At 44.1% G+C, this 16,226-nt stretch overlaps 1 protein-coding gene across 1 annotated transcript; it reads left to right on the top strand.

The window, feature by feature from the left end:
* The first annotated feature begins 365 nt into the window (after nt 1-365).
* Nucleotides 366-6,500, top strand: LOC143298958 (UPAR/Ly6 domain-containing protein crok-like). Its single transcript, XM_076612008.1, has 3 exons — nt 366-500; nt 1,652-1,783; nt 5,311-6,500. The coding sequence occupies exons 1-3, from the start codon at nt 434-436 to the stop codon at nt 5,580-5,582; spliced, it is 471 nt and encodes a 156-aa protein (XP_076468123.1). The 5' UTR covers nt 366-433; the 3' UTR covers nt 5,583-6,500.
* The last annotated feature ends 9,726 nt before the right edge of the window (nt 6,501-16,226 follow it).

Below are 16,226 nucleotides of genomic sequence, written 5' to 3' on the forward strand. Positions count from 1 at the left end.
TCTCTCTCTCTCTCTCTCTCTCTCTCTCTCTCTCTCTCTCTCTCCATCAACTCCTCAAAATCTTCCTCCTCATTTTCTCATTCTTCTTTTTCCACTTTTTCTTTTCCAACTTTGGTGCGGGTTTTTCGTTGTTGTTGTTTTTCTTCTTATCTTGTCTTCTGTTCCTTCAAAGTTGTGCTTTATTTTCCAGCTTATTTAAGTAAGTACAAATAAGTTTATCAAAACAAATCAAACAACGAACTTCTCGAGCTGATGGCGGAGTCCCATTCCCCGAACGTCCTCAAGCGCTGTTGTGTGTGCATGTGTCACGTATAATGTATGTGTGACGCTTTTCGTGACCGTGTCGTTACTCGGAGGAGGGAGGTGAACAATGGCAATGTGACTGGTAGGAGGGGATAGAACTGTGCGCAAGCTCAGGGGAGATGACTCCAAGATGGCGGCCAGATTTTTGTGGGTGATTGCGGTGTGTGTGGTGGCAGGTTTTCTCTTTCTGGACACAGGTAGGACTCTTACGTGATTTAAAATCGTTAGTAATATATCAGACAGTGGTTAAAGTCATGTTGTAGTTATTACTATACATTTAATTTGACAGATCTTCGCAGAACTGCGATTGATATAGTTCATTAGTTGCCATTAACTTCGCAGTTCTCAGACCACGAATATGTTCAATGAGTAACAAAGTGTGTGCTCTTTGTTTTGTGACTCTAGATCCCCGATTATTCTGCCTTCTGTTGATCTTCCAATGATGCATATTCGTTGAAAACGTCTTTTGGTGTGCTTGGTATGCCTCGTTTTCTCGTGTGTGTGTGTGTGTGTGTGTGTGTGTGTGTGTGTGTGTGTGTGTGTGTGTGTTGTGTTTTTTTTTGTTGTTGTTGTTGTCCTTCCTTTTTTTTCTTGAATACCACGTGTGTGTGTGTGTGTGCGTGTGTGTGTGTGTGTGTGTGTGTGTGTGTGTGTGTGTGTGTGTGTGTGTGTGTGTGTGTTCTTCAGTTAAATGTCCACTGATTCACTTAGTGGAATTTTCGACGAAGAATAAAATCCAAATACAATGGGGAATTCTTTGATACGAAGTAAAATGCTAATTTTAAACAGAGGCGCTCAAAATTATAACAGCTGGGCTGTGAAACAAACTTGCGCAATTTGTCAACTAATATAAAAATCATGTCTGTGTGTGTGTGTGTGTGTGTGTGTGTGTGTGTGTGTGTGTGTGTGTGTGTGTGTGTGTGCAAACATCTTCAAACGATATTTCCATTCAGTTCAATAGAACTGAGTGCATACAATATAGACTTACAGACCCCTGATTCCTATTATTCATTTGTATAAATTGGGGGGGAAAAAGAGAGAGATAATACAGATACCGTGAGTGTTCGCGTGCATGTGTGCGCGCGCATGCATGTATGTGCATGTTGCGTGTGTAATAACTCGTCCATGATGTTGCTGGAGAGAACGAGAGACAGACAGACAGACTGAGAGATACGGAAACGGATGTAGATAATTTATTCATTAGGCCATAGCCCCTATGAAGGGTTTCACAAACAACATCTGCTGAGAGACAGACAGACAGACACACAGAGAGAGACCGAGAGAGACAGAGACAGACAGAGAAGAACCCCAATATGTATGTGAAGAGCCATGCCTTCCCCAATAACAGGTGTAGCCATCAAGTGCTTCAACTGTAACTCGGCCCATCAGGCGGACTGCGCCGACTGGTTCGACAACGTCACCAACCATCTGGTGGAGTGCTTCTCATGGCAGACCAAGTGCCGCAAGATCGTGCAGGAAGGTGGGAGCACAGCACAGCACAGCACAGCACAGCACAGCACAGCACGCTTACTTCTGTCTGTCTGCCTGCTTGTCTGTCTGCTTACCTGTCTTTCGGTCTGTTTGTCTGTCTGTGTCTGTCTGTCTGTCTCTCTGTCTGTGTCTGTCTCTCTCTCTCTCTGCCTCTGTCGGTGTCTGTCTGTCTGTCTGTCTCTCTCTCTCCTTATCTCTGTCTGTCTGTCTCTGTCTCTCTCACCCTCTCTCTTCTTTTCTCTGTCTGTCTGTCTGTCTTTCTGTTTGTCTCTGTCTCTCTCTGTCTCTCTGTCTCTCTGTCTCTCTCTCTCTCTCTCTCTCTCTCTCTCTCTCTCTCTCTCTCTATATATATATATATATATATATATATGTTTCTCTCTCTGTGTGCGCGCCGAGAAACTGTCAACATATTATTACATGGAAGCGATACTTTTGACTTTTTTTTCTTTTTTTCTTTTTTGTGGCGATGAAAGCCATGGTCTGCTTACCTAGTGCCCCACCTCCTCTTTCTCTATTTCTCCCTCCCCCTTTCACTTCTTCTTCTTCTCTGTTCTTGTTCTTCTTCATTCTCTCTCTATCTCTCTCTCACTCTCTATTTATCTCTCTCTCCCCACCCCCCGTCTCTCTCTCTCCTTCCTCTCTCTCTCTCTCTTTCTCTCTCTCTCTCCCTCTATCTCTCTCCCCACCACTCCTCTCTCTCCCTCCTCTCTTTCTCTCTCTCCCCACCCCCTCTCTCTCTCTCTCCCCACCCTCTCTCTCTCTCTGTCTCTCCACCCCCCTCTCTCTCTCCTCCTTTCTCTCTCTCTCTCTTTCTCTCTCTCCCTCTCTTTCTCCCCACCCACCACTCTCTCTCTCTGTCTCTCTCTCTCTGACTCTTCTCTCCGTCTGCTTCTCTCGGTCGCTCTCCCCACCCTCTCTCTCTCTCTCTCTCCCCACACTCCCCCTCTCTCTCTCTCTCTCTCTCTAGCTCTCTCTATACCCCCCACCCCCTTTCTCTCTCGTTCTCTCTTTCTGACTCTTCTCTACGTCTACGTCTGCTCCTCTCGATCGCTCTTGGCAGACCTGGTGCCGAAAGGCCAACCAGGACAGTGAAAATTTACTGTTGGTTTTATGTGGCAACGGAGGCATTTCTACCTAGAGTCACAGACATTCTTAAAGTTTCTGAAACCTTTTACCAGGGAACACCATGTAGCCCACAGCCCTCGTTCTCCATCCCATCTTACCCCCCCCCCCCTCTCTCTCTCTCTCTCTCTCTCTCTGTCTTCTTCTCTTTCTCCCTCTCTCTTTCTCCCTCTGTACCCCCCTCTCTCTCTCTCTCCTTTCCTCTCTCACACACTCTCTAGCCCCTCTGTCTATCCCTGTCTCTCTGTCTCTGTCTCAGTCTCTCTCTCTCTCTCTGTCTCCTTCTCTTTCTCCCTCTCTCTCTCCCCCCCTCTCTCATTTCCTCTCTCACACACTCTCTCTCTAGCCCCTCTGTCCCTTTCTCTGCCCTCTCCTCTCTCTCTCTCTCTCTCTCTCTCTCTCTCTCTCTCTTTCTCTCACCTTTCAACTGTTAGCAGACTTGGTGGTGAAAGATGGCGGCGGGGGATTGGTTGGGGATGCTGTCATTATGATGTGAAAACGGGGCGTTTTGATGGGCATCGCAGACCTTGAAGTGCTGAAGATTATCACTGGTGCAGCTCAGCTCATTACACCTCCTCGACGTCTGTCCGTGCATTCCCTTCTGTCTGTCTGTTGTGTTGGTATCTGTGTGTGTGCGTGTGTGTGTGTGTGTGTGTGTCTGTGTCTCTGTCTCTGTCTCTGTCTCTCTGTCTGTCTATCTGTCTGTCTGTCTCTCTCTCTCTCTCTCTCTCTCTCTCTCTCTCACACACACACACACACACACACTCTCTCTCTCTCTCTCTCTCTGTCTCTCTCTCTGTCTCAGTCTCTCTGTCTCTGCCACTCTCTCCGTCTCTCTCTCTCTCTCTCACTCTCTCTCTCTCCCATTCTCTCCGCTGTCTGTCCGTCTCTCTCTCTCACCCTCTCTGTCTCTCTCTGTCATTCTCTCCGTCCGTCTGTCTGTCTGTCTGTCTCTCTCTCTCTCCCTCTCTCTCTCCCATTCTCTCTGTCTGTCTGTCTCTCTCTCTCTGTCTCTTTTTCTTTCTCTCTCTCTCTCCGTCTCTCTCACTCTCTCTTCCCCATTCTCTCTGTCTGTCTCTGTCTCTCTCTCTCTCTCGCTATCTTTCGAATATACAGAAATGTCGATATCTAATTAATACTAACAATCATCATTATGATAGGAATGATGATAATCCAAATAATAATAATATTATTATTTATTTTCAGTCTAATATCATCATCTCTCTCTCTCTCTCTCTCTCTCTCTCTTGTGTCTCTGCCACTCTCTCCGTCTCTCTCTCTCTCTCTCTCTCTCTCTCTCTCTCTCTCTCTCTCTCGATTTCTTGTTCTCTTTACCCTGAGAGCTGAAAGTAAAGAAGCATGTGCATGCTTATTCCACTTCCCTCATTATCTTTCTTTCTGTGTTTCTGTTTATGTGTGTCTATTTGTTTCTCTCTCTCTCTCTCTCTCCTCTGTGTGTATGTGTGTGTGTGTGTGTGTGTGTGTGTGTGTGTGTGTGTGTGTGCGTGTCTTTTTTCTGTGAGTCCGTTTGTCTGTTTATTTTTTCTGTCTGTCGGTCGGTCGCTCTCTGTCTCTCTGTCTCTATGTCTCTTTCACACACACACACACACACACACACACACACACACACACAACGTACCTATTGTGTGGGGGGTGGTAGGGAGGAGAGTGGAGGAGGGTTGGGGTGAGGAGGGTTTTGTTGGAAAGCTTGTTCATGATTTTGAATTGCCAGTTTCTATTACAGTCAGTTATAGTTAGTTTATTTTAGTGTGCTTTGTTGGGTTTTACTATGATTTTTTTTTTCAAAGCTGCAGTTTCATGATTTCTGTGTTGATGTATCCTTTGTTTGCTTGCTTTTTTAATATATTTCTTTAAATCTTATTTTATGGTATTTTCCCTCAGGGCCTGGCTAAGCGCGTTGAGTTACGCTGCCGGTCAGACATTTGCTTAGCAGATATGGTGTAGCTTAAATGGATTTGTCCGAACGCAGCGACGCCTGCTGAACTGAACTGAACCGTTTGCTTGTTTGATTGAATGAATAATGAATAATATTAATTGGTTGAAATGTCGATCGATGAATTGTTGGAACTATTGGGTGAGCGAGCTGTTGACAAACTGACAGACAAGTCGACTGATGGATGGATTGATGGATGGATTGTTTGATGGATAGATGAACGTATGGATATCCGGACTGATTGATTTATTGGTTGGTTTATTAATTGACCGACTGATCGGTCGACTGGTAATTGGTTGACGGACTATGAAACTGAATAAGAATACCTGACGAACTGATTGAATTATTGATTATTGGATGAATTATGGATGGATGGATGGATGTATTATCAGGCTGAGTTATTGAATAACTGATGGGTTGGATTGTTTTGTTCTCGACAGCCTGGTTCAATGACCATTGGGACATCCGCTACATCCGGCAGTGTGCAGGGGACGACAGCTATGTGGGGCCCATGCAGGGAAAAGTCTGTCTGGAGCGCTACGGGACCTATAACGTGCGCATACGCTACTGCCACTGCGACAACCAAGATGGCTGCAACTCCGCGCCAGTGGTGACGTCATGGAACATGGCGGGCATCGGGCGGACTCTGGCGCTGGCCTTGTTTGGCGTGCTGGGTGCGGAAGTGATGGTTTCCCATCGAATGATTGGATGATTCTCTTTTTTTCTTTTTTCATCTTTTTTCTTTTTGTTGTTTTCTTCCTTCTTCGTTTTTTGGGGTGGTGCCGCTGTTACTGCAATTGCTGGGGCTGCTGCTGTTGTAGTTTTGTTTTTAAGTCTCCTGTTGCTTTTACAGACAGACAGACTGCCATGTTGCCATCTTTACCACAACGAAGATGATAAAGATGATGATACTCAGCTGTTTGTAGTTGGTTTTTGTTTGTTGATTCATTTAGTGTTGCTTCTGTACTGTTGTGTTTGATCCTGTGTTCTCGTTAAATATTGGTTCAGATATCAGGATTTCTGTTGGAAACGCATAATTTCGTGTAATATGCACTTGTAGAGTATACATATTTGTTCAAATTATGATTTTGCGTGTGGTCTGTTGCCACGATCATGTCTCTCTTCCTATGCACGTCACTGTCTATCGCTGCCTACTTCTCTCTCTCTCTCTCTCTCTCTCTCTCTCTCTCTCTCTTCTCCTTATTCTTCTTCTGCTCTATCCTTCCATGTTTGTTTGATTTTTGTAATTTCATGTACAGTTCTTGAATTTTTTTGCTTATTTGTCATATCGATGGAGATGTACGGTGGCAGTGGTTACATTGCTGAAGCCGCTGTTCTCACGCTCATTTACTCTTCACTTTTTTCTTACAGTAACTGTCGAATATTCAATTCTTTACTTCCTTCCACAAATCAGTAAAATGCATGTCTGTGGAAACCAGTTTGATATGCTGTGAATATGCGCATTCAAATGGAACGTTGATCAACGTTTGCAAATCAGTGAAAGGAATGTACTATATAAAATCTTCGTGTCTTTTTCTCCTCCAAAGAAGTCAGTCCACAAGATATTGATTATATGTTATATGAGTTGCAATACCTTTTCTTTTTTTGTCCCATCGAATTCAATAAAGCTGTAATGAAATGATAACTGTTGGTTTTGCTGGTGTGTATAATATTGTCTCATCCAAATATTTCCTTCTTCTTTTTGGGGTAGTGGAAGGGGCTCGGGGGTGGCAGGAGGCGGCTGATGAATCCGAACTTTGGAATGCCCCAAAACGACGTATAGTTTTTTTCTCTCTGAGTGTCCCAAACCACTGACACCACACAACTTTTACCACTACCAGCATCAACAACGTGACCACCATCATCACACATTCGATTCGATTCGATTCGGTCAGAGAGAGAGAGAGAGAGAGAGCAATTATTTTAAGCACACCCATGCCATAAACATACAATATACATTATCGGTCACTGTCCAACTCATACTCCTCTTCAACACATGACATAACCCACCATTACCTCGCAATATGCCAAAGGCCATATGAGGATTGGACCAACACATGTGACCTCGTTAAACAGCATGAAAATGAGGCTATTACTTTCCGGCAGCCATTTGTGGGCCATTTCCATCGACCCTTCCCCCTCACGGTGATCTCCCTTTGTTCCGGGTCTTTTTACCGTTCGATTTGCATTGCCACGTTGAACGGATGGCATCTGGGAGGCGTGTTGAGACTTAAAATCCACTTGTTTGTTGCGTGTTTTGGTGTGTGTGTGTGTGTGTGTGTGTGTGTGTGTGTGTGTGTGTGATCATCTCTCTGTCCTCTTCTGTCTCCACATCTCTATCTTTCGCTCATGGTTTTTCGCAGCTTCTCGCTCTATATTTCTTTAGCCTAGCACTTTTGGAAACACTGTTTGTAATATACAGACAAAAGAGAGGCAGACCTATGTTTATTGCGTGTAGCAAAGTCGTTTGAAGATAAGGTTTCACACACACGCACACACACACACACACACACACACACACACACACACACACACACACACACACACACATAACCACGCCAAATATACAAACAACTGACTCGGCCCACAAAATATATCTTCCATTTCGGATGTATTGATACTCGGAAAGCATAACATCTCCTCTATCCGTGCCACACATGGTGACTGGACTCTTGGTAAATACACGTAGATAGGAACGTGAAACCCTATCCTCCCAACGACTTCGCTGCACGCAATAAACATAGATCTGAACACCAAGGGGAACTTACTCGTTTCACTAGAGCAGCCATCATACAGCCCCACCCAGCATCGGGTCTCTCAAGTGATGGAAACTATCAAGAACAAATTGTATTGCAGTCGTATCGTGTTGTGTTGTGTTGTTGTCGTGTTTCGTCACGTTGAGTTACGTTGTCTGTTGAGCTTGCATTGCGTTGCGTTGTATTGTGTCTTGTGGTTGTATTGTGTTGCGCAAAGTTGTGTGTTGTTATATTGTGTTGCGTTGTACTGTGCTGCACTGTCTTGTGCTCCGTTGTATCATTGATATGTTTGTGTTTGTTTTTTTGTTTTTTTCTGGTTGTGTTCTGTAGCGTTCCTTCTCTGGCTTTGCGATGCATTGTTATATACCGTGTGTTGTGAACAGCAACTTTTTAAAAACGAAATTTCTTCAGTTATATATTTATACACACAGAGAGAGAGCGAGAGGTGGGGGGAGAGAGGGTACCCTTACCCAAAGATGAAACCCCGCAAAAAAAATAAATAAATAAAACAAAAACAACAAGAGAGGCAAGGCCTTCAAGACTCACTTGTGATACACTTTTTTTTTTTAATCCAAGCTTTTTATGTATTGAGTATAATTTCAAAATGTAATGTTTAAGATGAGAAAGATCAGTTTAAAGCAAATTAAGTCCCCTAGCATTACAGAGTAATTTCCCTTTTTTACTATCTGCACCAAAACGTTTGCAAAATAAATAAAACTTCCATGCTTAGCAAAAGAAGTTCCTGTTTGAACAAAAAATGATAATAATGACTGCTCTAGCTGTTGTGTCAGAATATCAGATCAAAGTGCCAAGTTTAGAGAATACAAAAAATATAAATATAACAGTAAATGCAGTTTGCATATAATTAGGCTTCATTCTTTTTTCTTTTTTTTTTCTTTTCTTTTGTGCCCATCCCAGAGGTGCAATATTGTTTTAAACAAGATGACTGGAAAGAACTGAATTTTTCCTATTTTTATGCCAAATTTGGTGTCAACTGACAAAGTAGTTGCAGAGAAAATGTCAATATTAAAGTTTACCACGGACACACAGACACACACACACGCACACAGACAACCGAACACCGGGTTAAAACATAGACTCACTTTGTTTACACAAGTGAGTCAAAAATCAAAGCAAATGCACAGGACATCAATTACTATTTTCAACTATCTACCCAAAAACGTATGGCAAGGAGAAAAATGGACAAAGTAATGTGTTCTTTTATAAAAGAAAGAATTAACTAACATAGACAAGAGACAGACACAGACACAGACATAGGTAAATGAATAAATAATCGACACTGTGGAATCGAAGTAACAACAAGACAGTAGTATTTGTAGTAGGAGGAGGAGGAGTAGTAGCAACAGCAGCAGCAGCAGTGGTAGTAGTAGTAGAAACAGTAGTTGTTGTTGTAGCTGTAGTAATAGCAGCAGTAGTTGTAGTTTGGTACCTGAATGCAGTATTTTTCGCGCTACAGACATAAAGACAGAAACAACGTGTATTTATATGCAAGTACTGACACCCTGGTATTTTCTTGTGCTGGTCATGAAGGCGAGATGTCTCCCCTCAACCCACAAACCATTACCCATGCGGGGTGGCCAGGGCAGCTCTTCCATCCGTGAAGAGTTATATTCACAACGACAGTTAGGGGTGGGCCAGCTCACAAGCCTCTGGTTACGGGTGGCGCCGCGTTCACGGGTGTCGCACCCCGTTAGCTCTTAATAGACACGCTATGGTTTGTAATCACTTCATCTTTCAGCTCAGACTTGGGAGTGTTTGGGAGGCTTGGGCGGGTTTGTGAAAAGAGAGAGAGAGAGAGAGAGAGAGAGAGAGAGAGAGAGAGAGATGTTCCTGGTGAACGACCTCGCAGTAAGAGGACTAGATTATGTGCATTCAGGTTTAGCGTTGACACCCACCTAGGTTAACCATAAGGCCGACGGACATAACTTGTTACCCAGGGAAAGCATGTGAACGGGACATATCCAGCAGAACATCAACAACACGTTCAGATAATGGAAAATATTGGGGAAAAAAACAAAAACAAATATTGAAAACGATCAGTAAGAGACATTTGCTGGATAGACTGATGATTAGTTGGTGGTTTCTGTATTCTTTCTTTGTTAGTAATCATTGATTTATTTATTTATTGGTATGTCTGTTCATTTTGGCTTATAGCCTAGCCGAGCATGGAAGCCATATAAGGGTTGTTATAAATAATAATGTTCTCTCTGTGCTTTTTCGTTATTTTCACAATGCGACTAGTGTTTGCCCGTATACACAACGGAAACAAGATGGACGCCCCGGCGTTACCAACGTGAAGAGCAATGAGAATCGTCGTTCCCTGCACAGTTCACACCCGTCCCTCACCACCACTCTCATCACCATTTTGCCCCCCACCACCCCTCACCCCCCTCCCACCCCACCCCACCCTTCTCATTAATGGACACCACCTAGGGGAGAGGGAGAGATCGAAATCACAGATCTAACCACACACCCGTTCAGTCACTGTAAGGATTCACGTCTTCAACGGATGGTCATTTATTTCGCTCAAGCGGATCATTACAACCGTCGTCCAGTCCTTTCAGGCTTGACCAGCGTATTCAGAGCCCGGCGGACAGCGACAATGGTGGTCTTGGAGCCCCGGCTGAAGGTTTGATGGCCATTTTGTCCGATCAGCGTGACGGCTGGACAGAAAGAGGCATTGAGAGTTGTGACCCCTTCCGTGACGGATAAAGACGTCATGAGGAGGGTCGGGGTCACGGTAGAGCAGGCTGAAGAACGTGTTAGGACAGAGGGGCAAGTCCTGGGAAGTCTTGTTAGGCTGGAGGTTGGAGAAGAGTTGGGTGGGTCGGGGGCGGGGGGGGGGGGGGGGGGGCAGGGGTTTTCAGGGACCGGTGACCGCCCTTCAGTTTGATTATCTCGAAGGGAATGGCGCGTTTGCGAAACTGAAATCTTGAGTATCTGTAATTTTTAGCTTCAAGATTTATTGTGGTTTCCTTCTTCTTCTTCTTCTTCTTCTTCTACTACTACTACTTCTTCTTCCAGCTAACCCCTCCACTTCTCTCATCTCTCTTCCAGCCTCTATTTCAAGTTGGCTGTGTGATATCTTCTTTTCTTTCATCTCCTCATTCACGTGTATGGTTCAGAACCTGTTACCTCTGATATTCCAGATCACCTTCGCTGTGGAAGCAGGATGTTTTTTTTCATGTGAATAATGGATCATAAGTAAGAATGATAAATCTTGAAAAAAGTCTACTTAGACTCCTTTGGCCCGGGAGCATAATACAGACATGGAGAGCTCCTCTTTGCACCATTGCTGGCATCCACGTCTTTTCTCTTTTCTCCATGTATTTCTAGGTCTTCCTTTACTTTCCTATCCCTGGGGGTTCAAGGTCAAGGCCTGTCTGACGGTATCACACTGCAGCTTTCTCACGGTAAGTACGATCCACTTCCATCTTCTCCTCGTGATTCCGGTTTCAGCGGACAACTGGCCTCTTGTTTACTCCAACTCTCCTGACTGTTGATTCTGTCCCATCACTGAAACTTCAGTCTTCTCACCTGCCCTTTTTTTTTCTTTTCTTTTTTTCTTCTTTTTTTAAAGAAATGTTCCGATTGAACAAATTCTGTAATCTGTGTCTGGAGTTGCTCTCAAGATCACCATTTAGGTACCTAACCCTCGGACATACCCCCCCCCTCTCTCTCTCTCTCTCTCTCTCTCTCTCTCTCTCCCTCACACACACGCGCGCGCGCGCACACACACACACATACTAGTACACATACACCCTTTCGGCGACATTTGTTCAGACTGCTCTCCTCTTAAAGAGAACGCTGTTGGCAGGTCGTAAGGCCCCCAATTATCTCCTCTTGTTCACCCATCCACTCTGTTATCCCATACACGCTCAGTCACTCCGAGCCTCACAGAATCTTTATCAATGTCAACGCCGCACCATTTTCTGCCAATGGCTCAGATTTCAGCCCCTAGAAAACAGTTTCTGTGGACCATTCAACTCTGATCTGTCATACTCGACAAGTGCTAATCGCAAGGCCTTGGCAAGTAATCCACACTGGTTATACCGCAGTCCAGCACAATGGACGATTAAATGCTACCTGTTAGTGCGACACGGGAGAAGTGTGGTTACCGTCGCCAGCGCGCATGCTCCTTTGCACGGTGGCTAATGTGTGTGATGAGGGGGGCGGACAGGTTGGTGGAAACAACCCAATAATCACAGGCTGGGGTCGTCAGTGCGGGATTAGTCTGTTGATGACGATTTACTACTTGCTCTCAGCTGAGTACCATTCCCTGCAGTGACCGTAGCGATGATCCTTTGTGATATCTGTTAATGGCAGGGTCAGAGAGCAATGTTTGTGTCTGCTTACCTTCCTCTCAGATTGGATTTTATGCCAGAGTAGGCCTAAAAAAAAGACGTGGGAAGCGTCCTTACCCAATCATAATGGTGGTTCCAGACTGTGGATGTGCTGTGTGTTCCTTTTTAGTTCGGAATTCATGCTTTTAACATCAGTTTGAAATGTATGTAACGTTACCACGTGATACTACTACATCTTCTTGGAACGTGAAGATATTTGGACTAGATATATTACATTCTGTTCTCCTGTCTGTTTATATGCTTATGGTAGGGTCATGTGCCTATCTGGATTTAGTATTTGGGCCCGCCCTGTATCGGCACAGTACATCCCTGACAAGCGAGCAGGACTACCACCTGATTTGTATGTTGATGACACAGCATGCCATGAGGATGTGACTTCCAATAAAGAAAAGAACGACCTCCGGGAGATTCTGTTCATTCAGAACACCTGGGAACAGCTCTGAAAATTGTCCTTCCACCCTTGAAAGTGCTCAGTTGCCCAAAATACCAACACACACAGACACAGACACAGACACACAGACACACACACACACACAACACACACACACACACACACACACACACTTTTTTCTGTCTTTCAGTCGATATCTTGACACATTGTTCAGGGTTGTCTTGGACGTTCTCAATAATATACACCACCACACGCACACGCACACGCACAAACCCACACGCCACAATTAACAGTCTGACAACACTGAGGTATGAACGAGAACACTATCTTCCATACTTCTCGATTGCGTGTGATGCCATTATCTTCCCAGCCAATCACATTGCGTGTGACATGTGTTACCGACAGTTCAAAAGAAAGACGAGTGTCACTGGTACCAAGGGTATGCAAAGGTCATCTTGATAGAGGAAACGTCAGTGTCAAATCTTCGTCGCTTATTTGAATCTTGAATGATATAGTCAGTTACTGGGTCGTGTTGTTTAATCAGTCGATTAATTAGTTAATTCTCTTTGTGCCCTGTGGCACATAAGACCGCCACATCTCCCCCAGGCATAGCCATTCACTTTCAGTTATTCATTAATTTTGTTTGTTTTTCAAACTGTTCTGCGCTATGCCTCCCCGCTTGGTCTTCTTCACATTTTTTCTCCACCTTATACCCAGCGAAAGGCTATTAACAATAATGATAGTATGCAAGCTTATTTCAAATGGGCCTCACCGCGCTTTACAATAAGATATAGAAATTCTAAGACTAAGTGACGTAAAAATAATACTCTTGGACGCGCATCTGGTGGCGTTCTCTTTCTTCTTGTTTACTGTCACACAGTCAAATGATGATAGAGTTGTTCTCAACCGACTGTATTCTAAAGACACTGATGTCTTTTTTTTTCGTCTTTTTTCTCTCCACGGCCTGACTAAGCGCGTTGGGTTACGCTGCTGGTCAGGCATCTGCTTGGCAGATGTGGTGTAGCGTATATGGATTTGTCCGAACGCAGTGACGCCTCCTTGAGCTACTGAAACTGAAAACTGATGTCCTGTCCAGCGTCATCTTCTTCGCTTGATCTCTAGCAGTGGTGATATTTGTATTTCTTTTTATCACAACAGATTTCTCTGTGTGAAATTCGGGCTGCTGTCCACAGGGAGAGCACGTTGCTACACTTATACAGCGCCACCCATTTTTTTTGTATTTTTTCCTGCGTGCAGTTGTTGTTTTTTTTATTATTTGTTTTTGCTATCGAAGGGGATTTTTCTACAGAATTTTGCCAGGAACAACCCTTTTGTTGCCGTGGATTCTTTTACGTGCGCTAAGTGCATGCTGCACACGGGACCTCGGTTTATCGTCTCATCCGAAAGACTGACGCCCAGACCACCACTCAAGGTCTAGTGGAGGGGGAGAAAACATCGGCGACTGAGCCGTGATTCGAGCCAGCGCACTCAGATTCTCTCGCTTCCTAGGCGGATGCGTTACCTCTAGGCCATCACTCCACTTCCAGCAAGAAGGCTCTTTTCTGGAATTCGAAGTTCAAGTTTGAGGTGTTTGACCTCTTTTTTTTCAGAATTCTGTATTCAGCTTTTTTACTACAACCGTCTCAAAAGACAGTGGATCTGGACCAGAAGCACGGAATGTATTCATTGATTCTGCGTGTCATGTGTCCACAGATACAGTGTGTGTGTCTTTTCCTCTTTGCCGTGTCTTGTTTCTCAGATACAGTGTGTGTGTCTTTTCCTCTTTGCCGTGTCTTGTTTCTCAGATACAGTGTGTGTGTCTTTTCCTCTTTGCCGTGTCTTGTTTCTCAGATACAGTGTGTGTCTCCTCTTTGCCGTGTCTTGTTTCTCAGATACAGTGTGTGTCTCCTCTTTGCCGTGTCTTGTTTCTCAGATACAGTGTGTGTGTCTTTTCCTCTTTGCCGTGTCTTGTTTCTCAGATACAGTGTGTGTCTCCTCTTTGCCGTGTCTTGTTTCTCAGATACAGTGTGTGTGTCTTTTCCTCTTTGCCGTGTCTTGTTTCTCAGATACAGTGTGTGTGTCTTTTCCTCTTTGCCGTGTCTTGTTTCTCTCTCTTGACAAATTTCTGTTTTCTGTAATGCTTCTAGCATCAGCAGCAAAATTAACTAAGTGACATATGCACAATACGGAGTATACATATATAAATTAATCATCGGTAGCTGGGCCAGTGGCTTTGTGTGTGTGTGTGTGTGTGTGTGTGTGTGTGTGTGTGTGTTGTTTTTGTTTTGTTTTGGGTTTTTTTTTAAAGCATTCGCGCTCTCTTCCCTAACTTCTCCTGCCCCGTAGTTTACAGCACATCAAAGAGAAGACGTGTATCACAGTCTGCACTTTGACAGCTGGGACCATTGAGCTGAAAGGTACTATTGAGCTCGATGGCTGGGACCAGGAAGACACCGCGGCTGCTGATACTGCTTCATCTTGAGATGATCCAGGCCACCTAGTCCCGGCGGTACTTTTGGAGTGAGAGTACAAGTCTCCAGATGACGCTCCGATCAGTAATTCATCTTGTACCCTACAGAGCTTCTGTCTCGATAGCTTTCTGCTGGCATGTGAACACCCTTTATTTCGTTGTTCATGCAGCCATACGGATAAGATAAGATAAGAATAACTTTATTATCTCCAACTGGAGAAATTTGGTCAGGTGCATTATCACAACATAGACAAGTAAACAACATGGGGACCATAACTGTAAAAGCCAACAACAGCCCCAACAAATATTACGAAGATACAAATGTAAAAAATATCACATACATCGTTTCATACATACATCCACACACTGCAGGTAATAACTAGTATTCTTAATGTAAAAACAGAAAGAATTAAGAAACATTATTTGAATATAATTATAAACATAGCCTACTATACTGCACATTGATTATAATAGACAGATAAGATAAGAATAAAGATGAATTGCGGAAAACCACAACCAGATAATCAGCACACACCCGCACCGCACCCCCCACCCCCCCCCACCCCCCACCCCCCACACGCGGATAACTTGATTAAACAAGAGTAATAAACATATGTTCTCAAATAAAAGCATTTCACATATTCGCTTTTAAAAACATTGCAATTGGATAACCAAGAACAGACTTAACTTCTCTGTATCGGTGGTTTTCTTCCGTTGCATGATCCCGATTTTGTCTTAACAATGTTTTTACTTCAATTTCTCTCTCTGTCTCTCTGTCTCTTTCTCTCTCAGCCAAATGTTGTGTCTCTTAGTTTGACGCTACGTTATTCTTGTATATGTATACTTGCACTGAGTATGACTTCATTTACTTGTGTATATGTTTGTGCGTCTCTTAGAACAACGGCAGATATGTAAGTCGGCCAGTGTTCTTCAATCTCCACCGTTGGAAAATAAAGATTAATTCATTTATTCGTTCATTCATTCTCTCTCCGCTGTGTGTGTGTGTGTGTGTGTGTGTGTGTGTGTGTTGAAATATGGCAGATATCGGGATCTTTCCGCAGTGAAAGATAATATGTAGCTGATTAAATATAGGTATTGTATAAGTAAGTGTGTGTGTGTGTGTGTGTGTGTGTGCCGTGGAAGCTGCGATATGTAGCCTAGAAATGAGTGTGTGGAGGAGTGGGGTGGGGTGGGGGCACCGGGGGGGTGAGGGTAATTTGGGCGATGGTGTGTGTGTGTGTGTGTCGGGGGCTCGTGGACGTTTATGCCGGTGTATTTGTTTGTGCTTTCTTATCTGTGAAACTGCATGTTTGTTGCACATTTGTTTTGCATATGTGTGCGTATGTGTGAATGT

This window comes from Babylonia areolata, chromosome 24 (genome assembly GCF_041734735.1).
Source record: "Babylonia areolata isolate BAREFJ2019XMU chromosome 24, ASM4173473v1, whole genome shotgun sequence".
Classification (NCBI taxonomy): Eukaryota; Metazoa; Mollusca; class Gastropoda; order Neogastropoda; family Buccinidae; genus Babylonia; species Babylonia areolata.

Excerpts from the sequence above, each read along its gene's own strand:
- LOC143298958 (XM_076612008.1), top strand. The coding sequence starts at position 434 with ATGGCGGCCAGATTTTTGTGGGTGATTGCGGTGTGTGTGGTGGCAGGT. Across the intron at positions 501-1,651 it reads TTTTCTCTTTCTGGACACAG|GTGTAGCCATCAAGTGCTTC; the intron begins GTAGGACTCTTA and ends CCCCAATAACAG. Across the intron at positions 1,784-5,310 it reads CCGCAAGATCGTGCAGGAAG|CCTGGTTCAATGACCATTGG; the intron begins GTGGGAGCACAG and ends TGTTCTCGACAG.